The 20,400-nt window shown below is 41.5% G+C and overlaps 1 protein-coding gene across 2 annotated transcripts; it reads left to right on the top strand.

Annotated features, from left to right (window-relative positions):
- The first annotated feature begins 624 nt into the window (after positions 1-624).
- iffo1a (intermediate filament family orphan 1a) lies at positions 625-14,471 on the top strand. 2 transcript variants are annotated; one of them, XM_067528366.1, is made up of 10 exons: positions 625-987; positions 1,251-2,361; positions 7,443-7,503; positions 7,834-7,929; positions 8,068-8,208; positions 8,296-8,483; positions 8,583-8,700; positions 10,008-10,103; positions 10,207-10,337; positions 11,861-14,471. In XM_067528366.1, exons 2-10 carry the CDS (start codon positions 1,379-1,381, stop codon positions 12,012-12,014), a joined length of 1,968 nt encoding a protein of 655 aa, XP_067384467.1. In that variant the 5' UTR covers positions 625-987; positions 1,251-1,378; the 3' UTR covers positions 12,015-14,471. The 2 variants fall into 2 exon arrangements, with proteins under 2 accessions (XP_067384467.1, XP_067384553.1); XM_067528452.1 differs by having other exon boundaries at positions 626-987; positions 8,299-8,483.
- The last annotated feature ends 5,929 nt before the right edge of the window (positions 14,472-20,400 follow it).

Below are 20,400 nucleotides of genomic sequence, written 5' to 3'. Positions count from 1 at the left end.
TTATTAAGACAACGTAATGACCCTTTAACTACGTAATGGTCCAACACATCAATAAGATGTTAAATCATGTTATTTTAAATGATATGCACCTGTTGAACGGTAAATATCTATCTCACAAATACCTACAACAAACTATTTACTATGACGCTGAAATCCATTTCCACCACCTTCAGCTTGATCAGAATTCTCTATAAACTTTCTGAACATACGTCTGGTTTATGTATTTATGTGCTTTGGCCGACAGACACACTGAACTTCTATCATCTTCCCAAGGTTCAAGCATCAAACTGTGTGGTCCAAGTCAAAATTCATATTTTTTTCTATTGCGACAGACACGTGAAACGCAACACAGGTGTTTATTGTTCATTTTATATTTTTACACGAATATCATTATAATTGTGCAGTTTTATCAGTTTGCTGCTGTCTATAATTTATGTGCCAAATTTAAAATCCAACTACGTAAATGCAAAGACAGTCAGTCAAAATACACCTGGAGAAAAAAAAAGCAAACAATTCTCATTCTTGTTTTGTTCCATTGTTGCTTTGTGCAGATGTTATTTTAACAATCTCCACATGCGATCTGCTTCAAACTCGTTTCTACCAGTGCAGCTGCTGAGGATCATTTTCTATAACCTCCGTGTGGTTGAGGCAGGACACATTTTTCTGATCGTTTTTGGAGTCAGAGGCTACTAAAATGTCACATTTACCGACGTCTCTTAAGTGTTTTCGACTGTGTGTGTAGGATAATCTAACGCGGTTTAACTTTCTTTATTTCGACGGATTTTGTGTGGCTCAGAGTGCACAGTTTTTATGGTTATTACGGCAGCTAAAATTGCCTCGTGCTCCTCTTTTAGTGTCCTTAGGGTAAGCTACAGCCGCAGTCATTCACTTGTGTTTATTTCACAGTTCTGCTGCAGCGCTGCTCGACACTGGCATTTTACATCATTATCCGATGCCAAAGTCAGTGTCTTCCCGTCCTGCTGCCAGGTATTGTGCTTAAAAATGTCATTTCAGCTGCAAAACACAACCATTAGCCTTGATTAAAAGGTTAATAATAGCAGTTTATGACGTGCGCCTGTGAACTAGAAATTTGTGCTGCGTAAAACTCGGTGATGTGTTTTTTGGAACCAGCCGTGGGTCTGTGATTCGTGGTTTCTGTTTTTTTACACTGTGTCGGGACGTAATTGCTGGTATATTTTGTCATACTGCTGCATCCATTTAAAATGCATCATCTGACTTTATGCCCACAGCTCCTCCGCATTAAGGGGATCGGGAGGTGAAATCAGGTGAAGGACTCAAAGAAGGAAGTTGTTGGCCCTGGTACTGGTTTTGAACAACGGTCTAATTTTACACGAACCGAATACTCAAGTCTGGGTTCATGCCGGATTTCGAGCACTTCAGATTTTCCTACTCTAGCATGAATCCGGTCCTGGGGGAGAGCGGGATCCTGGCCCCGCAGCAGCACCATAACCAGATGACGGGCCAAGCCGATTCCGCCATCCCGGAGCCTGGCTACTTCCTAGGGGACCACGGCGGGTTTGGACCTGATGGGTTGTCCGGGCTGGACCTGGGCGCCCTTCCACCATCAGGATTCGCCTACCTGCACCTGAGCAGTCCCCTGCACCGAGTTCCCCCGGCGGCCACGGCGCTGCGGAACGACCTGGGGTCCAACATCAGCGTGCTCAAGACCCTGAACCTGCGTTTCCGCTGCTTTTTGGCTAAAGTGCATGAGCTGGAGCGCAGGAACAAGGTGTTGGAGAAGCAGCTACAGCAGGCCTTAGAAGATAACTGCGGAGGGGATGGACACCAGAGGCCCATGACCAAAGAGGTGGGGGTCCAGACTGGATTTATTGGGCCTATTCCAGCCAGACCGGGCTTTATCTCGCTCCACAACGCTAACAACTCGCCCTACCTGCCCGGTGGCCTCCTCTCCCCAACCCTAAACCCCCCTCCTCTCTTTGACAACAAATATTTGCTGGGGAACAACCTCAACCCGATCACAGTCTCCACGGACTCAAACTCTAACCTCACCACATCCGGATTCTCCATCAGTCCTGCTCTGAGTCCCAACGGCCCCTCCAAATCCGCCACCAACATCAACGAGAAATACGCCTCTAGCACCGGGACAAACACCAACACCGTCCCCCCTCCTCCGCCCCGATTCCTTCCTGGGACGATCTGGTCCTTCAACCACACCCGCAGGTTTGGCACCGGCAGGGAGTCGTGCGTCACGGGGCCCGGGGTCTCTTGGACGCACCCGGACGGTGTGGGTGTGCAGATCGACACCATCACACCGGAGATCAGGGCTCTGTACAACGTTCTGGCCAAAGTGAAGAGGGAAAGAGACGAGTACAAGAGAAGGTGAAAACGGTTTTTATTTAACTTGGCTGAAGTTTTTGATTGAGTGGTTCCATCAGTACGTTTGTGGGCATTTTGGATGATATTTTAGAGATTAGAGATGCAGTATTTTGTGTTTTATATTTGTCAGGGTGGTGAGGAATGTTCAGTGCCTCATTCTGCAAGAGCCAGTAACTTGTGATGTCCAGGGACTGTGTGATATGGGGGAACTACAGTAGTTAGAGAGGCAGTAACAATATAGCTTCACACCTTCCACTGATGGACCAAGGCTCATTTGCATGTATTTGTAAAACTAATGAATGGTTCTGAGATGTTCTCAGACCAGTTAGTTGAGCAAATAAATGTCAGATTTTGTATACGTAATGATGTGGAAAAGCAAAATCACACCTAAAAGGATCGTAACTGTAAATCGTTGTTAAGAAGGAGCCAGCAGGAAACTACAGATGAGAGGAAGTATTGGTCTTCCTGTCGCCACGATTGGGGACTGTCCGTCATCATAGTATTAATATTTAATACATTCAGTACACACAAGGCTACTTATGCCTTGGTTGAACATATTTGTGACATGTCAGAAAGATGTGAGACTGGATTTTCCGCAGAAAAACATCAACTAATCAAAGTGTTGAATGTCTGTGGAGATTCTCAATCATCCAGGTCATGATTATTCCAAAGGTGCCTCTTTGGTGGCCGCTGGACATAAAAGTAACAATTCTTGAAAATATTTCACCTTTTCATCCAAAATAAATAAATAAATAAATCAAATCCTCAGTTCAAATTCAGCATGGGGATTTTAAATCGTGGTGACTTCCCGCCTTGGTTTAGAACTGAAGAATCTTTCGTCCTTGAGTTTTTAAACGAGTCCACTCGCAACCAAACAAGCAAAATCAAGGTGTCCGATTGCTTCCCAATCTGTTGCACTAAGGTAACTTTTTGCAGAGGTGTTGTGTTGTGTTGTGTTGTGTTGTGTTGTGTTGTGTTGTGTTGTGTTGTGTTGTGTCAATGCACATCTTCGTCTCCCAAACCAACAACACACCACTGTTGTTCACTTATTTAAAAGTAACTAATGGCAAGCATCTGCATGTTTTTGGCTCCATGCTAGAAGTTTAGGTGTCACCATAGCAAGAGAAATTCGGAAAACAGATGCATCATTGTCATTTTTTAAATTAAATTTTATTTTCTAAACGATGAAAGTCTGTTGCGCAGCAGTAAATACATTTCCCCCTGGTGCAAAGCTATTGACTGTTACACATTGTATTTTGGCACTGACGGCCACATCCAGTGATCTCATTGAGAGGCTGACACCTTGACTGATCGGACGATCAGGATTTGGCCAAGCACATGCACAGAGGGCGCTCCTGTTTAAAGGTCTCTGCTTGTGTTGAGTCATCCAGGCCATAATTGCAAGTCAATGAGCTGCGGTGCTTTATGGCACGATTTGACTTTTACAGGATGCTGTTAGTGCTTTTGGCTGCTGAGGCAGGATGCAAAACCTTCAGTCATCGATTTCCGAAACAACTCACGCAGTATTTGAAGAGCATCCTGCGCTTTTAATGTGATCGCCGACCGAGGTGACGCACAAGTTACCACTTCATATTTGTTAAACCAGCGCGCCCAGCGAGGAGGCTATTCATTTTGCTTCAGAGACAGTGTTAGGTTACTGATTGAATTGATCGAATTCTCTTTCAGGTTTTAGTTGTTTAAATAAAAAACTGAAGAAGAAAGATGTCAACCATTGCTCCCCCAATAAGACACATTACAGCTCAGGATTGTGTTGCATACTGTACAACTCTTCTTGGAGGCTGAAGTAAAATTCAAGTTCAAGTTCAATTTCAGTTTGTTTTGGATGAAATTTCGTTCTGAATTTGCGCTGATTTGTGCAAAGTTTCATTTGTGGGAGGTGTGTTTAACCTGCAGTGATTCACTGAACCACTGCTTTCTTTGTGCTGTGACTCCAAATGTTTGGTTGCCTGTTTGTCTAACGGGAAGAACTGTCTGGGGACACGTGGAAGCAGAGCTGTTATTCTGTCTCTCGGGGCTTCCTGCCGTGCACTGTTGCCTCCTATGATCCCCTCCTCTCTTCCTCGAGCTTGTTTCCACTCTTGCTCTCCCTCCTCCTCCCCCTTCCTGCTGGGTTTTGTCCCGGTACCTGCAATGCAGCACTGGCCTGTGACTGGCAACAGTGATGTCACCCAGTCTGTCATCTCTGCCTCCTCCCCATGTTACCATTTATCCTCTGGCTCCCTCTTACTTGACTCTCCCTGTTTTCTCTCTCTCTGTATTTATATATCTCCTTACATTCCCTTTAAATCCCTTCTCACATTCTGTCTTTCTGTTTACTGTGACATAGTTTGCTCCATCTCTGCCCTTCTGTCTGCACACGTCTTATTTAACCCCCCCTCTCCTCTTTCCCACGTGAGACTCTGTGGTGTCAGACAGGTGCCGACATCACCGCTAGCATCTTTATCCTCAATTAACAAGTTTGCAAAAATGCTCATTGCATTTGTTTCTCAGTACTGTTCTGGTCAGTCAAGATTGGTTGTGAATATTTTAGCCAAAGCAAGAGCACATGAAGTTCTGGCTCACAGTTTTTGTCTCAGGACAAAGAGGAGCTTAGACATCACCTCCTATTAGCTGCAAGACATAAAGGATCCAGCTCGGCCCCCAGAACTGAACAAGCCCTCCTGATTAATTAGTCAAGTTTGTTAAGTGTCAGCCACCTTCATGCTGCTGCCCCCGCAGCCCACAGCATAGAAGAGGACGCTGGGCACCTCAGTCTCATAAAGTGTCTGCAGTTGTTTCTTATATTGCAAGTGTTGCTGGAGTTTTGACCTCTTTGTGCCTCCAGGAGGCCAGTAGGTTCATTTAATTTCGGAGTCCTGCTCTTAACACAGTAGATATATTTTGTCACTTTACATGAAGTTGTTTTGCTAACTTTTCTTTTTGTTTTGTAAAATAAAAAAGAATTTTAGCCATTTTCCATCTATTCGCCCCTCACTGTGTCTACCATAAACATGGAGCTAGAGCCAGAGGGTAACACACTCCTACCTCCTGCTGCCTTTTAGTATTAAATCAAGTCAGATATCTGGTCATTAGTAAGTGTTATTTTTACCCTCTTTTTTTACCCTCAACTTCAGAAGGCGACTATCAAAATGTATGAACTTGTTCACTTAATACAAAAATGACTAGATTCACAAAAGTACTCGTATATAAGCAATAATGGGCAACTTAAACAACTTGCTTTGGATTAGGAAACATCACTGTGCCTCTTAAAAGAAAGACTGAGTCGGTGTAGGTTGGTACTTCGTTTCTGCAGATGACAGTTAAAATTCCGGTCATCTGCTCCATGATGTCCTACTTGACTGACGTCACAGCATCTCACTTCCATATGATAATTCTCATCTCTAATGTAACTGTGTGAAGTCGTTTGTTGCGCGGGACGACGTCATGAGTTACAAAGATAAACCAGCTGCCGATTGTCCAGACACAGAGACACACAGCAGCCTCCCTGCCGGGCAACATGTCGAGACTGACAAGCACATTAGAGCTACAAGGACATCAGCTGTCTCTCTAAGAATCATATCTATTTGTCTCTGTCTTTCTGGCCCTGCCAGAAATTGTTTTTCCCCTCACATATGACACGTGCAGGAAATGTGCAGATAGTCACTTAGTTCATGTAACACAATAATCTGAAATTGCAAATTGTCTCTGTGGACATAAGGGTAATTTTACCCAAGGTCATTCACCAGAGGCATCTTACGTCAGCGCAGCTTGGCTGAGTGATGTTAGAAGAAAGGTCAAAGTTCTGCTCAGCTTTGCTTTGAGCAGAATTCAAGTTTCTAGCATAAAAGTTGCATGAGAATTGTTTTAAATTAAATTGGACAAATTCTGACTTGTTAATGCAAAGGATAAATTTTATCATTCAGCACAGTCGTTATCAGCCATGATCAGTGACCTCTACTTTTAATGTAAATGACCATAACTTCTCTTCATTCAGGTGTTAGTTCTCTGACTTTGAGTTATCCCACATAGTTTCATGCACTGAGTTATGGAGTCTGAGGTACTGGATCCATCCATCACTTGTTAAAATTTTTTCTGCCCCTCTCAACCTCTGACGCTAACACAAACCGCAACCGCAAAATCGCCGGTCTCTTCAGCATGTTTTTGTTTTTTAAGATGGAAAAAAAAAAAGATGTAAATTTCCACTGAGAAACCTCCTGGTAGCTCCAGCGTCTCTTTCTGTGTTTGTTCACTCCTCTTGTTTATTTCTGACTTCTCTTCACAGGGACTGTGAGAGTGTTGCTGCATCCTCTTCGTGCGGTTCATTCTCTACATGCACACTCAGCAGCCTCCTTATGTAACACATGCTGCGTGATACAAAAAACAAAAAAATACAAAAATTGGTACTGGTCATGCAACACTAACAAGAGTAGGAGTGGAATTACTTGTAACAGCAATGTAGTAGCTGAGAGAAATGTGCAGTAACATAAACTGCAGCGGAAATGTTTGCAGGTCAAATACAGGCAACAGTATCTGGCAGAGAAGTTAAAAATCCCAAGCTTTGTAGAGATTATGCTGATAATTTGCAGCTGCTTCTTCACACAGACATGTTAAAGGAAGCCTTCTTTTGGTTCCAGTTTGAGTACTACATGTACATAAATGCCATTAAACCTCCCTTTGACTTCCCAATATTAAAATATTTATCTACTTCTAGCTGAAAAAAATGCCTCCAGGTGACATCGCTTGGAGGATTCTTCAGTACAGATTATGTCATCTTGTTGCTCATACTGTAGAGTTTGTATGTCAAGCTGCTTTTCCAGAGCTCCCCCACATGACATCATCTGAACTGAACACACCTCCGGGTGATGTCATCTAGAGGAGTTTTTCAGCCAGAAGCAGAGAAATATTTTAATATAGGGAAGTCAGAGGAAAGTTTAAAAGCATTAATGTACATTTACACCCTAAACTAAAACTACAGAAAGAAAATTGAACATTTTTGAAGTCGCCTTTTAAAAAATATAATTCTGCATATGTATAAACAGCCTAATAAAACTGCTTATTTTGTTAAACTGTTGTGTGTTTTCCAGATGGGAGGACGAGTACGCAGCCAGAATGGACCTGCAGGAGAAAGTGGCAGAACTGGAGGAGGTAAAGTAAAATTCCCACATGCTGTGCACACATGAACTTCAGGGAAAAGGCTGAAACTGTACTAATCTAGTACTGTCCAACATATCAACTAATGTGAGAGATCACAAGATGGCAGCTACATCGTCTTTGTCTCATAGTGTTTATGCAAAATAAATGATGAGACACAAGTGAGGTGTTTGTGTAGCTTTATTAATAAAGCAGGACAATAATATTGACTTGAGGATAAGCGTTCTGAGGATGTCGCTGACCACGCAGATTTTTTTTAATCAGGAAAATTGATCTTATCTATCTGAGACTTGGCTTCTTACTGTGTGGCTTTGCGTTCTGCAGGACCTGCAGGAGAGCGAGGTGTGTCAGGATGAGCTGGCTCTTCGGGTGAAGCAGCTGAAGGCAGAGCTGGTTCTCTTCAAAGGACTCGTCAGCAACGTAAGTGCGCTTCAACCTGTTGTCACCAAATGTTTTTGTGTGATGCGCGTGTGAAATGGATGAGCTGAAGAAATGGAGGATAGTCGTTACAATAAAGAAAAAAACAAACTGAGCATTGTTGGTTTCCAATCTCTACAGAACCTATCAGATCTGGACTGTAAGATCCAGGAGAAGGCCATGAAGGTGGACATGGACATCTGCCGCCGTATTGACATCACCGCCCGCCTCTGTGATGTCGCCCAGCAGAGGAACTGCGAGGACATGATTCACATCTTCCAGGTACGTTTGAGACAGTGAACATCTCCAACGACATCATCATCCACGTCGTCCTTCGCTTTCGATTAACTCTTCTCCCCCGGCCCTCAGCAGGTGCCCACTCCCCCCTCCACTCTCAACAGACGGGCAAGGAAGCACAGCGGCCAGCAGGCGAAAGGCGGGGACGGAGATGAACAGAGCATGTCTGAGAGCGAGGGAGGTGGGGCTAAAGACGAGGAGTCGTGCTCCACATCGGCCAATCAGATCAATGAGCAGATGCAGAAGATGCTGAACCAGCTGTAGGTGTTTTTTTGGCCAGTGATGCTTAAAAATCCTAACATCAAATCATCGTGTACACACATCTAATTTGTGTGTGTGTGTTTGTGTGTGTCTTCCAGACGGGAGTGTGAGTTTGAAGATGACTGTGACAGTCTCGCCTGGGAGGAAACAGAGGAAACTCTTCTGCTGTGGGAAGATTTTCCTGGATACACACTTGGAGTGGAAACTCAAGCAGAGGTTCGCTCATACACACACACAAACACAAATATTTTCTCAGACGGTAATTTTCACAGAAAGCATATTTGTCTGCAGGAAAGGCGAGAGACATGCGGTTAATCTTGTAATGTGCAAAAACCAACATTTAAATGTTTGGTTGCAAATAATTATTATTTTCTCAGTTCATCTAAATTGTTTTCTAATAAATGAATCAAAAATATATTGTTATTGTTTAACTTTGCCTTTATAATCTGATGTTTCCATCAGTAGCAACAGTATTCGGGCATTATGAGCTGAGCACATTCAGTCTCAAAGCTTTGTTGGTTGGTAGAACTGAGCTGGCTGCAGTGTTCTGGGGTTGACGTGAGCAGAAGAACAAATCATAAGATGAAAGCTTGTGAAATGAAGATGCAAGAAATAATGTTAAAGCCAGTGTTTGTGTGCAGCCCTTTGTGAACCTTTGTGACCAGATGAAGCCTTTTTAACATGTCTGCACGGATTCAAAGCAGAAAGGCGTCAACTTTTCTACTTGTAATTTAAATGTTTGCATTTGTGTCCACTTCTCAGAGGATTTCATTTTATTATGAAAAGATCATGATATTATTTATTTGACTTTTATTGTATTTTATTCTTCTTTGGTTTTATCTGTACAGCGACCTTGAGTGTCATGAAAGGCGCCTATAAATGAAATGTATTATTATTATTATTATTTGTATTACTATTGTAGCAGCGTGTGATTTATTCTTGATAGATAACGTGTGTATCTTCTCAAACCTTTAATCATCAGTCTCTCCCCCACATATCACAGTAAAAAGTAAACCACAATTAACCTTTGCAAAAAAGTAGGATGGTGTCTGAAAACAAAATTATTGCACCTTTATGGGCAACAGTGTATATGAAAATATAAACTCTTAAACTTAATTGATGTCTATATAATAAATTGTTCAGTTCCAATTAAATGACTTTTTTATGGACTAGTTTTGGGAGATGTACCAATTCTGTTGACACTACTTATAGTATTAGCAGTAAAACTTAATGTGCATTTACCCTGTTTAATCATTTATACCTTAGTTGTTTTAAATGCACATTAATTAGGTGATGTTACCATTTAATCTCCAGCTCAGCTCTGATCATCCATAATAACTCCAAACTGCTGCGTGGACATGATGATACGAGAGCTCAGGCTGTGTTTCGATGAATTGAGTGACAGGAAGTAGAATCACTGTACATTGCGGTCACCTATGTGCCTTTCTCCATTATTTTGTCCACTCATTTAAGTTTGTCGATAGGAGCTACTGGTGTTTTCATTCCCCACTCACTGTGTCCAGGCACAGGAGGAGTCCATCGAGAAAGTGATTAAAGACACCGAGTCACTGTTCAAATCCAGAGAGAAGGAATACCAGGACACCATCGACCAGATAGAGGTGAGACTCGTCTTCATGACATCATGGGCTCAAACAGCTGACGTGGTCCAGTGCAGTGTCTGAATGACTGAATGTCTTGTGTTGCTCAATTGTTTGCTGTCAGATGGAACTGGCCACAGCGAAGAGCGACATGAACCGTCACCTGCACGAGTACATGGAGATGTGTTCAATGAAGAGAGGGCTGGACGTCCAGATGGAGACCTGCAGGAGACTGATCACACAGAGCGGAGACAGGTAGCTCAAACACACACACACACACACACAATGACTGTCACTTCAGGGTTGGTACAGTTTTTAACATACTGTACGCTCAGGGCCAGTTTATTACACCAACAAAAACTGATGCAGTCGAATGTTGTTCAGCAGATCCACTGATCCTTCACACATGTGAGAGTAAAGATGCTCCGAGACCCTGTTGAGTTGTGTTTTTACAATTTGTGTGCTGCATTTGGATTGTAACACACGTGGACGGCCGAGACACACGTCTGTGTACACCTGGGCTATGTGTCTCTGAGGTGTCCAGCAGACCACATATTGTTGCTGCTGGGTCACTTTTGCTAACGTACAACACACAGCTGGTCAACATGCCCAAGGGGTGTCAATACTTTTGCAAGGAACTGTACATATCAGGGTTATCAACATCTGGTAAATCTGTCTGATCACTTTTTACTATATCTGTAAACCAGTCAGGAGGGAAAATACATGAGTCACGTTTGTGTCTGAAACGTTTCCTCTTCCATTACGCATTGAAATATCACCTTGAAGAACAGGAGGTTTGGCTTTAAACGGCAAACAGTGGAGTGGAAACATATCGTAAAAGGTTAATAAAATGCTGAGCCAAAATATCTTGAGACTTTCAATCGACGTGTCAGGTAACAGTTTCTTCTGTGCCAACAAACTAATTTAACTGATGGAAAGTTACAGCTCCAGATATTTTGGCAGGTATGGACAGTGATGTGGCACTTTTTATGTTGCCTTTCTGCCCACTCAGCAACCCGAACCCAAAAGTCATGTCGGGTAACGTGAAGTGGAAACGGTCCAATTACAACAGCAACAAGATAAGCGCTACGTTCTTAAAGTGAAGCGGCCCTGACGAGTTCAGTCGAGGGTATTGACGTTTCTTATCGGACTTCAAATTCATCCTCTGTGTGCAGTCTCACCTTGGAGACGCAGGCACCAGTGAGACGCTGCTCAGCACAGAAGCGTGCAGCATTTGAAGGGACGTCTTGTGGTTTTTACAGTGGAGTCAGAGAGTCAATCCTCTTTTTCCTTCTGATAATGAAACCCCCGTGGTGATTTTTCAGAAGCAGAGAATATTTTAACTTGGCTTAATATTTTTAAGCTATTTCTAAAATAGCAGGTTCAACAAAAACAATTGCTGGACAATGTTTAAATTAGTCACAGCTTTGAAAGTCAGTTTTCCTCTGCAAATGGTCAGAAGAGTCTTTAGACTTTTTTTTTTTTTACTTTTTCAAAAGATACAGTTGTGAAAACACATCACATTCACGTCATATGTTCTTTCTCACCCAGTGGACATTAAACTGCACATTAAACTTTTTCTGGGCACTTGAGCAACTTCTGTTCATATGCAGCTCCACACGTACACGAAGTGTGAATGCAGCCATTTATTATTCAGACAAACTAATGCTTCACTCTGTGACGCATCATTAGCGAGAGACAGACACAGACAAAGATGTACCACACAGAACAATGCTGCATTGTCTTTTGGCTCTTCATCTCTGTCTCCTGTCTAACAGGAAGTCCACCTCTCTCATCACGCTGACTGTGGACGACTCGGACAGCGAGGAGAAGGACAGGCAGAAGCCGGCTCTGCCTGCCGACTCTGAGAGCAGCGACTCTTGCTGCGAAGCCAACGGCTCCATCCCTCCTGTGTCCTGGAGGAAACCCTGACACCAGACTTTCTGAACTAATGTCACCTTTATGCTCTTTTCTTCTTCTAGTCCTGTCATTGTGTAAAACCCATCTAAGGTGTGTCTCTGTGGTTTATGGTGACCTAAGGTAGACCACCATAGACCACCATAGAGGTGGGGGTTTTTTTGTCTTTAAGCTTGTGTTGTCATTATTTCTGGTCACAACACTACAGCTGGAGAAGTGTGTTTCAGGTGGCAGGTGACAACCTCCTCAAGAACCAGGCTGCAAGGCTTTAATCAATCTTTCAAGGCAGTTTGTGCTGCTCCCTCCTGTGGTCGCCACCTGTAACTACAGCTGTGTGAAGGTCAGAAAGAATGAACCTGCACTTTGCTTTCTGTTTCTTTTCATGCGAGATAATCAGGACACTTGTTACTTTGCACACTGATCGTGAAGCTAATTATTTGCACAGTGTCTATAAAAAGGCCTGTCAGCTGCAGCGGCGACGCACAAAGAAAGTTCACACATGAACTGTTTAGTGTAGGTTTTTCAGAGGACTTACATGGCCAGTTTAATTTATCATCAAGTGCTTGTGATGTTTTTCTTTTATTTCCAATGACGTCATGTGCAGCAGTTTTAAAATACTGCTAATAGTTTGATTCCTACATATCACTTTCTGTAGGTAAAGATACACTTCATAGTTATTATTAAAAAAAAAACTTGCCTTTAATAGAAACAAGTATTTGATACTTGGATACAACATGCGAGATTCCTGGTACTATTCATTTTTCTAGCTCTGAACTGTGTAACCGTATTTTTAAAAAAGGCTTGAAAAAGTTGCAGAAAGGCTACGTCTGGATGTGAACCATCACACTCAGCTCCAAAGCTGCTATCATGGCCACTCATGTTACTGGAAATCATGTCATCTTATCTGACTGCAGAAGGGTTTTGTCACAGTAGAAAATGTGTGAAAATTACATATGTAAAACAATATAACTCACCAAAAGATTACAAATCTATGATGGAAAGCAAAGAAAATAAGCTATAAACATGATTATTATTATTGCTCACAATTACTAGATTTACTGCTCATTTTATTAATTAACAAATCATTTAAATGACTCGTCTTTTCCTGACACATTCCTGACAATAACTCGATGCTAGAATGAGTTTTGCTTAAACAAAACTTTTATTTATTTATTTATTCCAGTTACATTTATTGTGTTTAGTGTCCATCTCATAGTTTGCAGTGGAATTTTCCTCTAAGCCCAAAAAACATTTAGATTTGACCAAAACAAATAATTTCTCTCCAAATTCGGTGCATCCAGTTCCACACATTTCTACTGCACAAACACCAGTCAAAAGGATTTGTCTTAGATTTTAAGACAGTTGGCTTTAAAGACATTTAAGACCCTTTTATTTTCCTTTAATGAAAGTAAAAACTAATTTTAAGAAATTCTCACAAATGTACAGTTTGTAAAGTATAAATATTGTATGTAATGTACATATTTAGCTTATGTATAATGTTGAAGTAATACTGCTGCAAGCTTCACGAGTGTATGATTTCTTTGGGTTTCCGCGTCAATATAGCAGCTGGTTGAAGTATTAGTAATATCATAGCAGCAAAATGGGCATTAGCATAGTTCACAGTGGTTTACTTGTGTTTTCCCGTGCGAATACAGCCCCAGAAAAGTTCAAATTTGAAGTGTTTTGACTTGAGTTTATATGTTAATGTCTAGTTTGGGGACGTGTATGTGAAAATGCTGTTTTCCAGGGGACGGAAAAACAGTTTAAACAAGTCCCCAAAACTACGTTTGTGCTTGTTGTATTGTCTTTGTTCACATGCTGCAGGTTTTAGTTCTCACTCATCAAACTGTCACACTGATTAAATAATTATCCATTTATTCAATAACTTGCCGCCACAGAAAACACTAAAGGAACCTTTTTTTGTTTTCTTACCGGAGCGCACTTCCACTCATTCTGGAACAAGGCTAAAACCTGAAAAAGCTCAGGTCCGTGAACTATACAGTATCATAATTTGACACTTTTCACATGCTCACAGAAGAAAGGGAAAAAACTTCAAACTGCTCCTTTATGTGTACAATGTATATTAATGAAACTGTACAGAAGTTGCTTCAACCAGGGAGATGAATATCAGCAGAATGTAAATATTATCTCTAGAGAGAAGAAAACAGAAATAAACCAAGCGGGACATGAACATAAATATGGCAAAGGCCTCATAAGACCGATGATAGAGCTTATGAAGGAGCCTGTGACTAAAAGTAGTAGTAGGACAAACTCATCTGCTGACGGTTTTCTGGCTAGAAGTTGTTAACAAATAATAGTAAACCGTGACGAGGTCTGAGCTCTGTCCTTGTTCCCGAGGAAAATAAATGATTTTTGGTCTCAGGAGGTTTCAGTCAGTGGGGAGAACTGTGTGTTTGAATGAATGAAACCTGAAAGCCTAAAAGCACCTGAATAAATGGCACTGAAAAACTCTCTGTTGTTGTTTATTTATTAATTTATTTTTTTCCAAATTAGCACAAACGTCCATTAAGCGTCGAGGATAAAGCCATTAGGTCTTGGATGTCAAAGGTGAAAATTACTGTGACCTCACGTCCATCCCATGCTTGTGAACATAATATCTCTGGACCACCTTGACTGAATTTTATTCCATTTGGTGCTTGTAAAAATTAAAATGAGTCTGGACAGTCAACCTTGTCCCATCGAACGTCCAGTATAACAATCACTTACAGGATTTACTGCATGTCAATCAACCTGCGATAAATTAAGAAACTGTACAGTTAAGTATTTAATGAAGTATAAATATGTAGTATTAACAAGATTAGTAACACAAAATCACGTAGTGTTAACAGAAATGTAACATAATACTTTGAACCAATGCTTCTAAATGCTTGTTTATTATAGTTTTTAGTTTGACAGAAGGAGCCCAGCCCATTCTGTGCTCTGCTACATGACCAAAACGTCACCTTTAAATACCTAGTATTTAGGCTGGATAACTAACTGATATGATGATGGTACTTGTACTAGGTTTGTATTAGTACATCCTTCATGAAATACTTATATTCAGTACTGCATACACAAAACCAAAAACAGCTACAGTAAAGACATTTGTAGTTCAATGTGTGACGTTTGCACAGCTTTGTGCAACTTAAAATGTTTGTTTGTCTACATTTTATTAAACATTTCCTCAAGTCAGAGTAAGGAGATTTGTGCCTGTGTGCACGCAGGTTTATGGAATTGAAATTTAACTCGTAAAACAGTTTGACTGTTATTGATTTTTCAAACAGTGAAGTCACAAACGTTAAAACAGTTCACAGTAAAACTTGGTGTAATGGGATTAAATCATACAAAGGAGTATTAAAACGTGTTAGCGTACAGCTTCAGTATGCAACTTATTTGATTTCCATTTAGTCATCTAGCTGATGCTTTTATCCAAAACGACTTACAAGTGACGTACAAGGCAGCAAAAATCTAAGTCAAGGTGAAAACATCAATGCAAAGTCCTATCAGAAAAGTATTTACATTTCATGAGATGCAAGTGCAAGAAAGAGCAGACAATATACGTCCAGGACCACCAGACGTCGTTCATCGGTTGAGTGCAGCAAACGTGAGGGATTGTTGACCTGAATGAGGGAGTTGAGGTAAGCAGGAGGATTCCTAAAGCTCAGTCGGTCTTCGATGATGACCCCCAGATTTCTGGCCGACTTAATGGGGACAATCACTGCAGATTCAGTGTTGATGCTGACGGCGTGTTGCATCCAAGGTCTGGCTGGGAAGACAAGAACTTAGGTCTTGGAGAGACTCAGCTGAAGATGTCTCGCTCTCATCCAGGCAGAGCTGTCAGAGAGACAGGCAGAAATGCGTGATGAGACAGTGGAGTTGTCTGGTGGAAAGAACAGGAAGAGCTGTGTCATCAGCATAGGGGTGAAAGGAAAGGCCATGTGAGCGGATGATAGAACACAAGGATGTAGTATAGACTGAAAAAAGAAGAGGACCAAGAACTGAACCCTGCGGCACACCGGTAAAGAGGCTGAGAGTTAGAAACATGCCTCTACAAGGTTACCTTGAAGCTTCGCCCTGATAAGATTAAAAATTATTTTGTACACTTTTAAAGTTGGTGTTCGGGACGTGACATTTTTTCATAGAGGTCATATTTTCTCCTCACATTTATTGAAAAGGAAATAACAACAGAATAAAACAAGTTGTATTTAATTTCTAATTTGTGGGAAAATTCGAGGCGATGTGGGGCAAATCAGAGCACCTGGAGAAAACCTATGCTAGTCCCAGTAGACACTGCTGATCACTCAGGTGACCCTGTAAGTTCGAGTCCTGCCTAAGATCCGCTGGTCTCTGTCCCTCAAAAACCAGTGAAGGACAGAAACCAGTGGACCAGGAGGTGACATGAGGCATAACTAACTCTGAATACAGACAACTCTCAAAGTTCATGTGACTGTGTGTTTTTCTGTCTGAAGACAGATGTGACGGCTTTACCGAAGTTGGAGAAGAAGCGGGACCACGTGCTCTGCTGTTCTGGTGGTTGTGTCACATGTTGTTTCAAAAATGATACCAGGGATTCTTCAATCTGTGGATCCCTTAATTCCATCAACAACAGTAACCTTGATGGACATCCGGTTTTCTTATGTAGATGCTTGAAAATGACTTTGCTGAGTTGTTTAAATGTTTTTTCACTCATATCAAGGTCGATATTTTCAAGTTGAGCCCTTGTTTTCTCCAGCAGATGGTCGACGATGTCTTCTGGTTTTCCCATCCTGTGGGGAACCTGTGCCTTCTTGTATGTCCTTTGGACCAGCATTATAATAAGTGTCCTGAGCTGTGTTTCACTATCGTTTGTCTCTGAAGTTGAATGCAGCAGCAGCAGTGTTTCTTCCAGTGGATGATTTGCCATCACAGCATGTATCACATCTTCACTCTGTGGGGCAGCTCTCGTGTTTAGCCACCACTTTGTCAGGTCCAGGCAACACTCCACCTTGGCTCCAATTGCTGCATACAAAGTATCATCCAATAGAACTTCAGATGAACTTTGCATGCTCCTAATCTTTAAGTCTGTGTACAGGAGATCTGTTAGTTCTTTACTGAGTGTTTCTCTTTCCCCACTGAACATTTCCTCCAGTTTTGAAAACACAGACTCTTCATTTGCACCTTTGTTGTTTTCATCAATGTCTCTCAGAACCAGAAACTCAACACTGTCCATGAAGGAACACATTGAGTCCTTGCTTTCTGCTGTGGACGGTTCGATAAGTCGGGCCTTTAGTTGGATCAGTGCATAAAGCATAGATGATTTTAGTAAATACTTCAGAAGGAAGGTCTTTAACTTTAACAGCACTCGGTCTTTGCAGACTCGGCTCCTTCTCTTGGTTTTTGGAGTTGGAGCTGCAGAATCTCTGCCTTTCAAACTCTGAACAATTAACCGAGCAACATCAGCAGCAGCAAACTGAATGTCCAGAGAAGATTCAGCCTGCAGCAATGTTTGCTCAGAGTCAGTCAAACTGAACAAAACCGATTGTTTGATTACATTCACTTGTTTGTTGATTGCGGCCTGAAATGCTTGACTTAGTGCAGTTAGTGAGATTCCCGGTTCCACAGATTGGGTTGGTGGCTCACTGTCTTGCTGAAACTCATCACTCTCCACTTCCAATTCTAGGACTATGTTTACATCTCTCTTCGGACACGGTAGTGGAGTGTTTGCATATGCTTGAAACATTTTGGAGGCGTAATAGACCATAATATTGAGTCTGGTGTTAGGAGGCTTTCTAGCTATTACAGGCTCCTCAGAGCCCTCACGACTGGAGAGAGCAGAACTGATCGTTTCTGTTACCTCCTTAACAATCAGTGTTGTCAGTTCTTCTGAAATGACACACTTTATGTTCATAACTTCAGAAAATGTCTGTGAGATCGAGTTCCTCAGATCACTGCCCAGCACATACTCATCTGACTGTAGTTGTGAGCTCTGAAGACTCTCCACCAAGTCTTTGGAAATGTATGATATGCACTTCAGAAGCAGCAATGCTAGAACAAAATGAGTGTCTTCATCAAGCTCACCTGATCTTAACAAAGTCCACTTTTCTGGCATCACGTTTGCAACGAAGGATTCGATAAGCGGACGAACAGCAGACGCTGTAATCTGCTCCGGCGTTGTTGCTGTTCCCTCCATCGGTGATTGAATTCTGGGCTTAGCCACGTAGTGCACGTACAGATGGCTCCCACAAAAGTGCAGTGTTGAAATGTAAAATGAAATTAACATGGACACAAGTAAATGCTTGTCAAACATTTTAGGATCAAAGAAATGTGACATCATAAGGGACCATAGCAACTGAGTGTTACCTAGCAACCATTACTACACATATAGTTTTTAGTCCAACTCACAAATACACAATATTATAAATATAATTTAAATACATAAAAGTGCAATATGCAGCATGTGAATACGTTTTGATTTGTGATTTAATTAATTCATTTCTATCAATGGTTCTTTCCATTCTTTTAAAGGATAACTTCTGTCATTTTCTAAAGTAATCATGGTTTCAACAAACCTAACACAGACATTAAAATAACAATGAATTATATTTATTTTATCTTATTTGTCTGTCGATTTAAAAGACATCAGATCGACACATGATGTATTGATTGGGAACATCCAGTAAACGTAAATGTAATAGTCTTTCCCACCGTAGTTTTTGATTTTATTTTAAAGGCCTCTTTGAAAACAACTTTAAATCTATATGGGTCTCATTAATATACAGTCACTGGACATTTTATTACATATTTAATTTAATAAAAGAGATGGTTCTAATGTTTTGGCCACCTCATTCCCTTCAAACAGGGTGTTGATAAGTTCAAATTTAAACACTGTGAAATTATAACCTTGTAAAAGTAGAATTCATGGCAGAGCTGATACACAGAATTACAGTCAGCTTGGACAATCATTTCTAAACCCGACAATATGAGTCGGCCAACACTGTACATTTTGCAGGATGTGTCACTTGTAAGAGTCACATTTTGTCCTTCTGTCACCCATTTGCACCCTGGCAAACGTAACAGATGAGACAACTACTGATCAAAAAACTAACCATAAACTTGCCAAAGCAAACTGACTGTCAGCATCATGGAACGGTACCTGCTAAAGAAAAACATATAGATCCTTTTATATTACAATCTTTGCAAGTTATGTATGTTCATTGGATCCATTTCCACAGGGGCAGACTAAAGGGGGTCCCCTTCTCCGCCTCACACATGGAGTCTCGCGTCTTTAGCGATGAGTCTTGAGCCATCTACCGTCATGAGTGTGCTGCCACTGGTCCGGGAAAATCGGAGGTATGAGCCCCTTGGCAGAGCAGGTGAGAACCCAATGCTGTTAGATTCCACTGCCTCAGACACACTGGGCCCTGATGGTCACATATGAGACTGGCTCCACAGACAGTAGCCTAGAATTGTAGTCTTTTGCAGTTTGGTAACATCAGTAGGTGTTGCCAGAAACGGGATTGAGCAGCAGTATATGTGATCTGTGTGAATTATTGTTTGTACTGGATGAATATTCTAAAGAAGCATTGGCTTATTTGTTCAGCAGTCTGCTAATAACAGGAAGTTTGAAAAACAAAAGTATAACATATAACTCCAGACGTTTGACCCCCTGTCCCTCGCCTCCACTTTCTTCAGAGTCAAGAAAACCATTAATCCGGTTCCACCACAATGCTTCAGCCACAGTCTGCCCAGTTTGGGTGATGATGATGATGATGATGATGATGATGATGGAAGCACACAGACAAATGTAATGAAGCCATGTGTGAGATCAATCAAGGTTTCCATTTTTCTACAATTCTACAATACACCAACTGGCAGAAGATCCTGTCCTGCACAGCATATTTAAAGAAGATCGACTTTCAGAGGTTTCACTGAAAAAGACGTTTTGCCTGTTATGGTAAGAATATGCAATAGCAAAACCTGTTTTATTTTGAAATATGACTGTATGGAACAGTTTAACCTACCTGTTTAAATGTAGCTGTAATAAATGCATAATCTGACTGAAACAAGTCAAAGAAAAGATGAAACGTTCTGTTGTCAAATTAATAACGTTTTTTTATTTTATTTTTTTTTTATTTGCATGTGTTTTCTTGATGGGCAGTGCTATGAGCTCCACCGTACCTGTGGCGGCTGGAGTCTATCCCCGCTGTCATTAGGCGAGAAGTGGAGCAGGCCCTGGACAGGTCTCCAGTCTGTGAGCCAACCAGGGTTTCCTCAGTTTAACACATGCCGGCATGGAGAAGAACACATGGATGTTGGTGTCTTCTGGCTTGTATCTCTCAAACCCCTTCTATTTATACTTAAACCCAAGAAGTTACCACCCTCACAAAACATGACTGAAGAAACCAGGTGCATGTAGTTGACA

Source organism: Channa argus, chromosome 1, assembly GCF_033026475.1.
Source record: "Channa argus isolate prfri chromosome 1, Channa argus male v1.0, whole genome shotgun sequence".
Lineage (NCBI taxonomy): Eukaryota > Metazoa > Chordata > Actinopteri > Anabantiformes > Channidae > Channa > Channa argus.
This window is presented reverse-complemented; position numbering and strand designations above follow the sequence as displayed.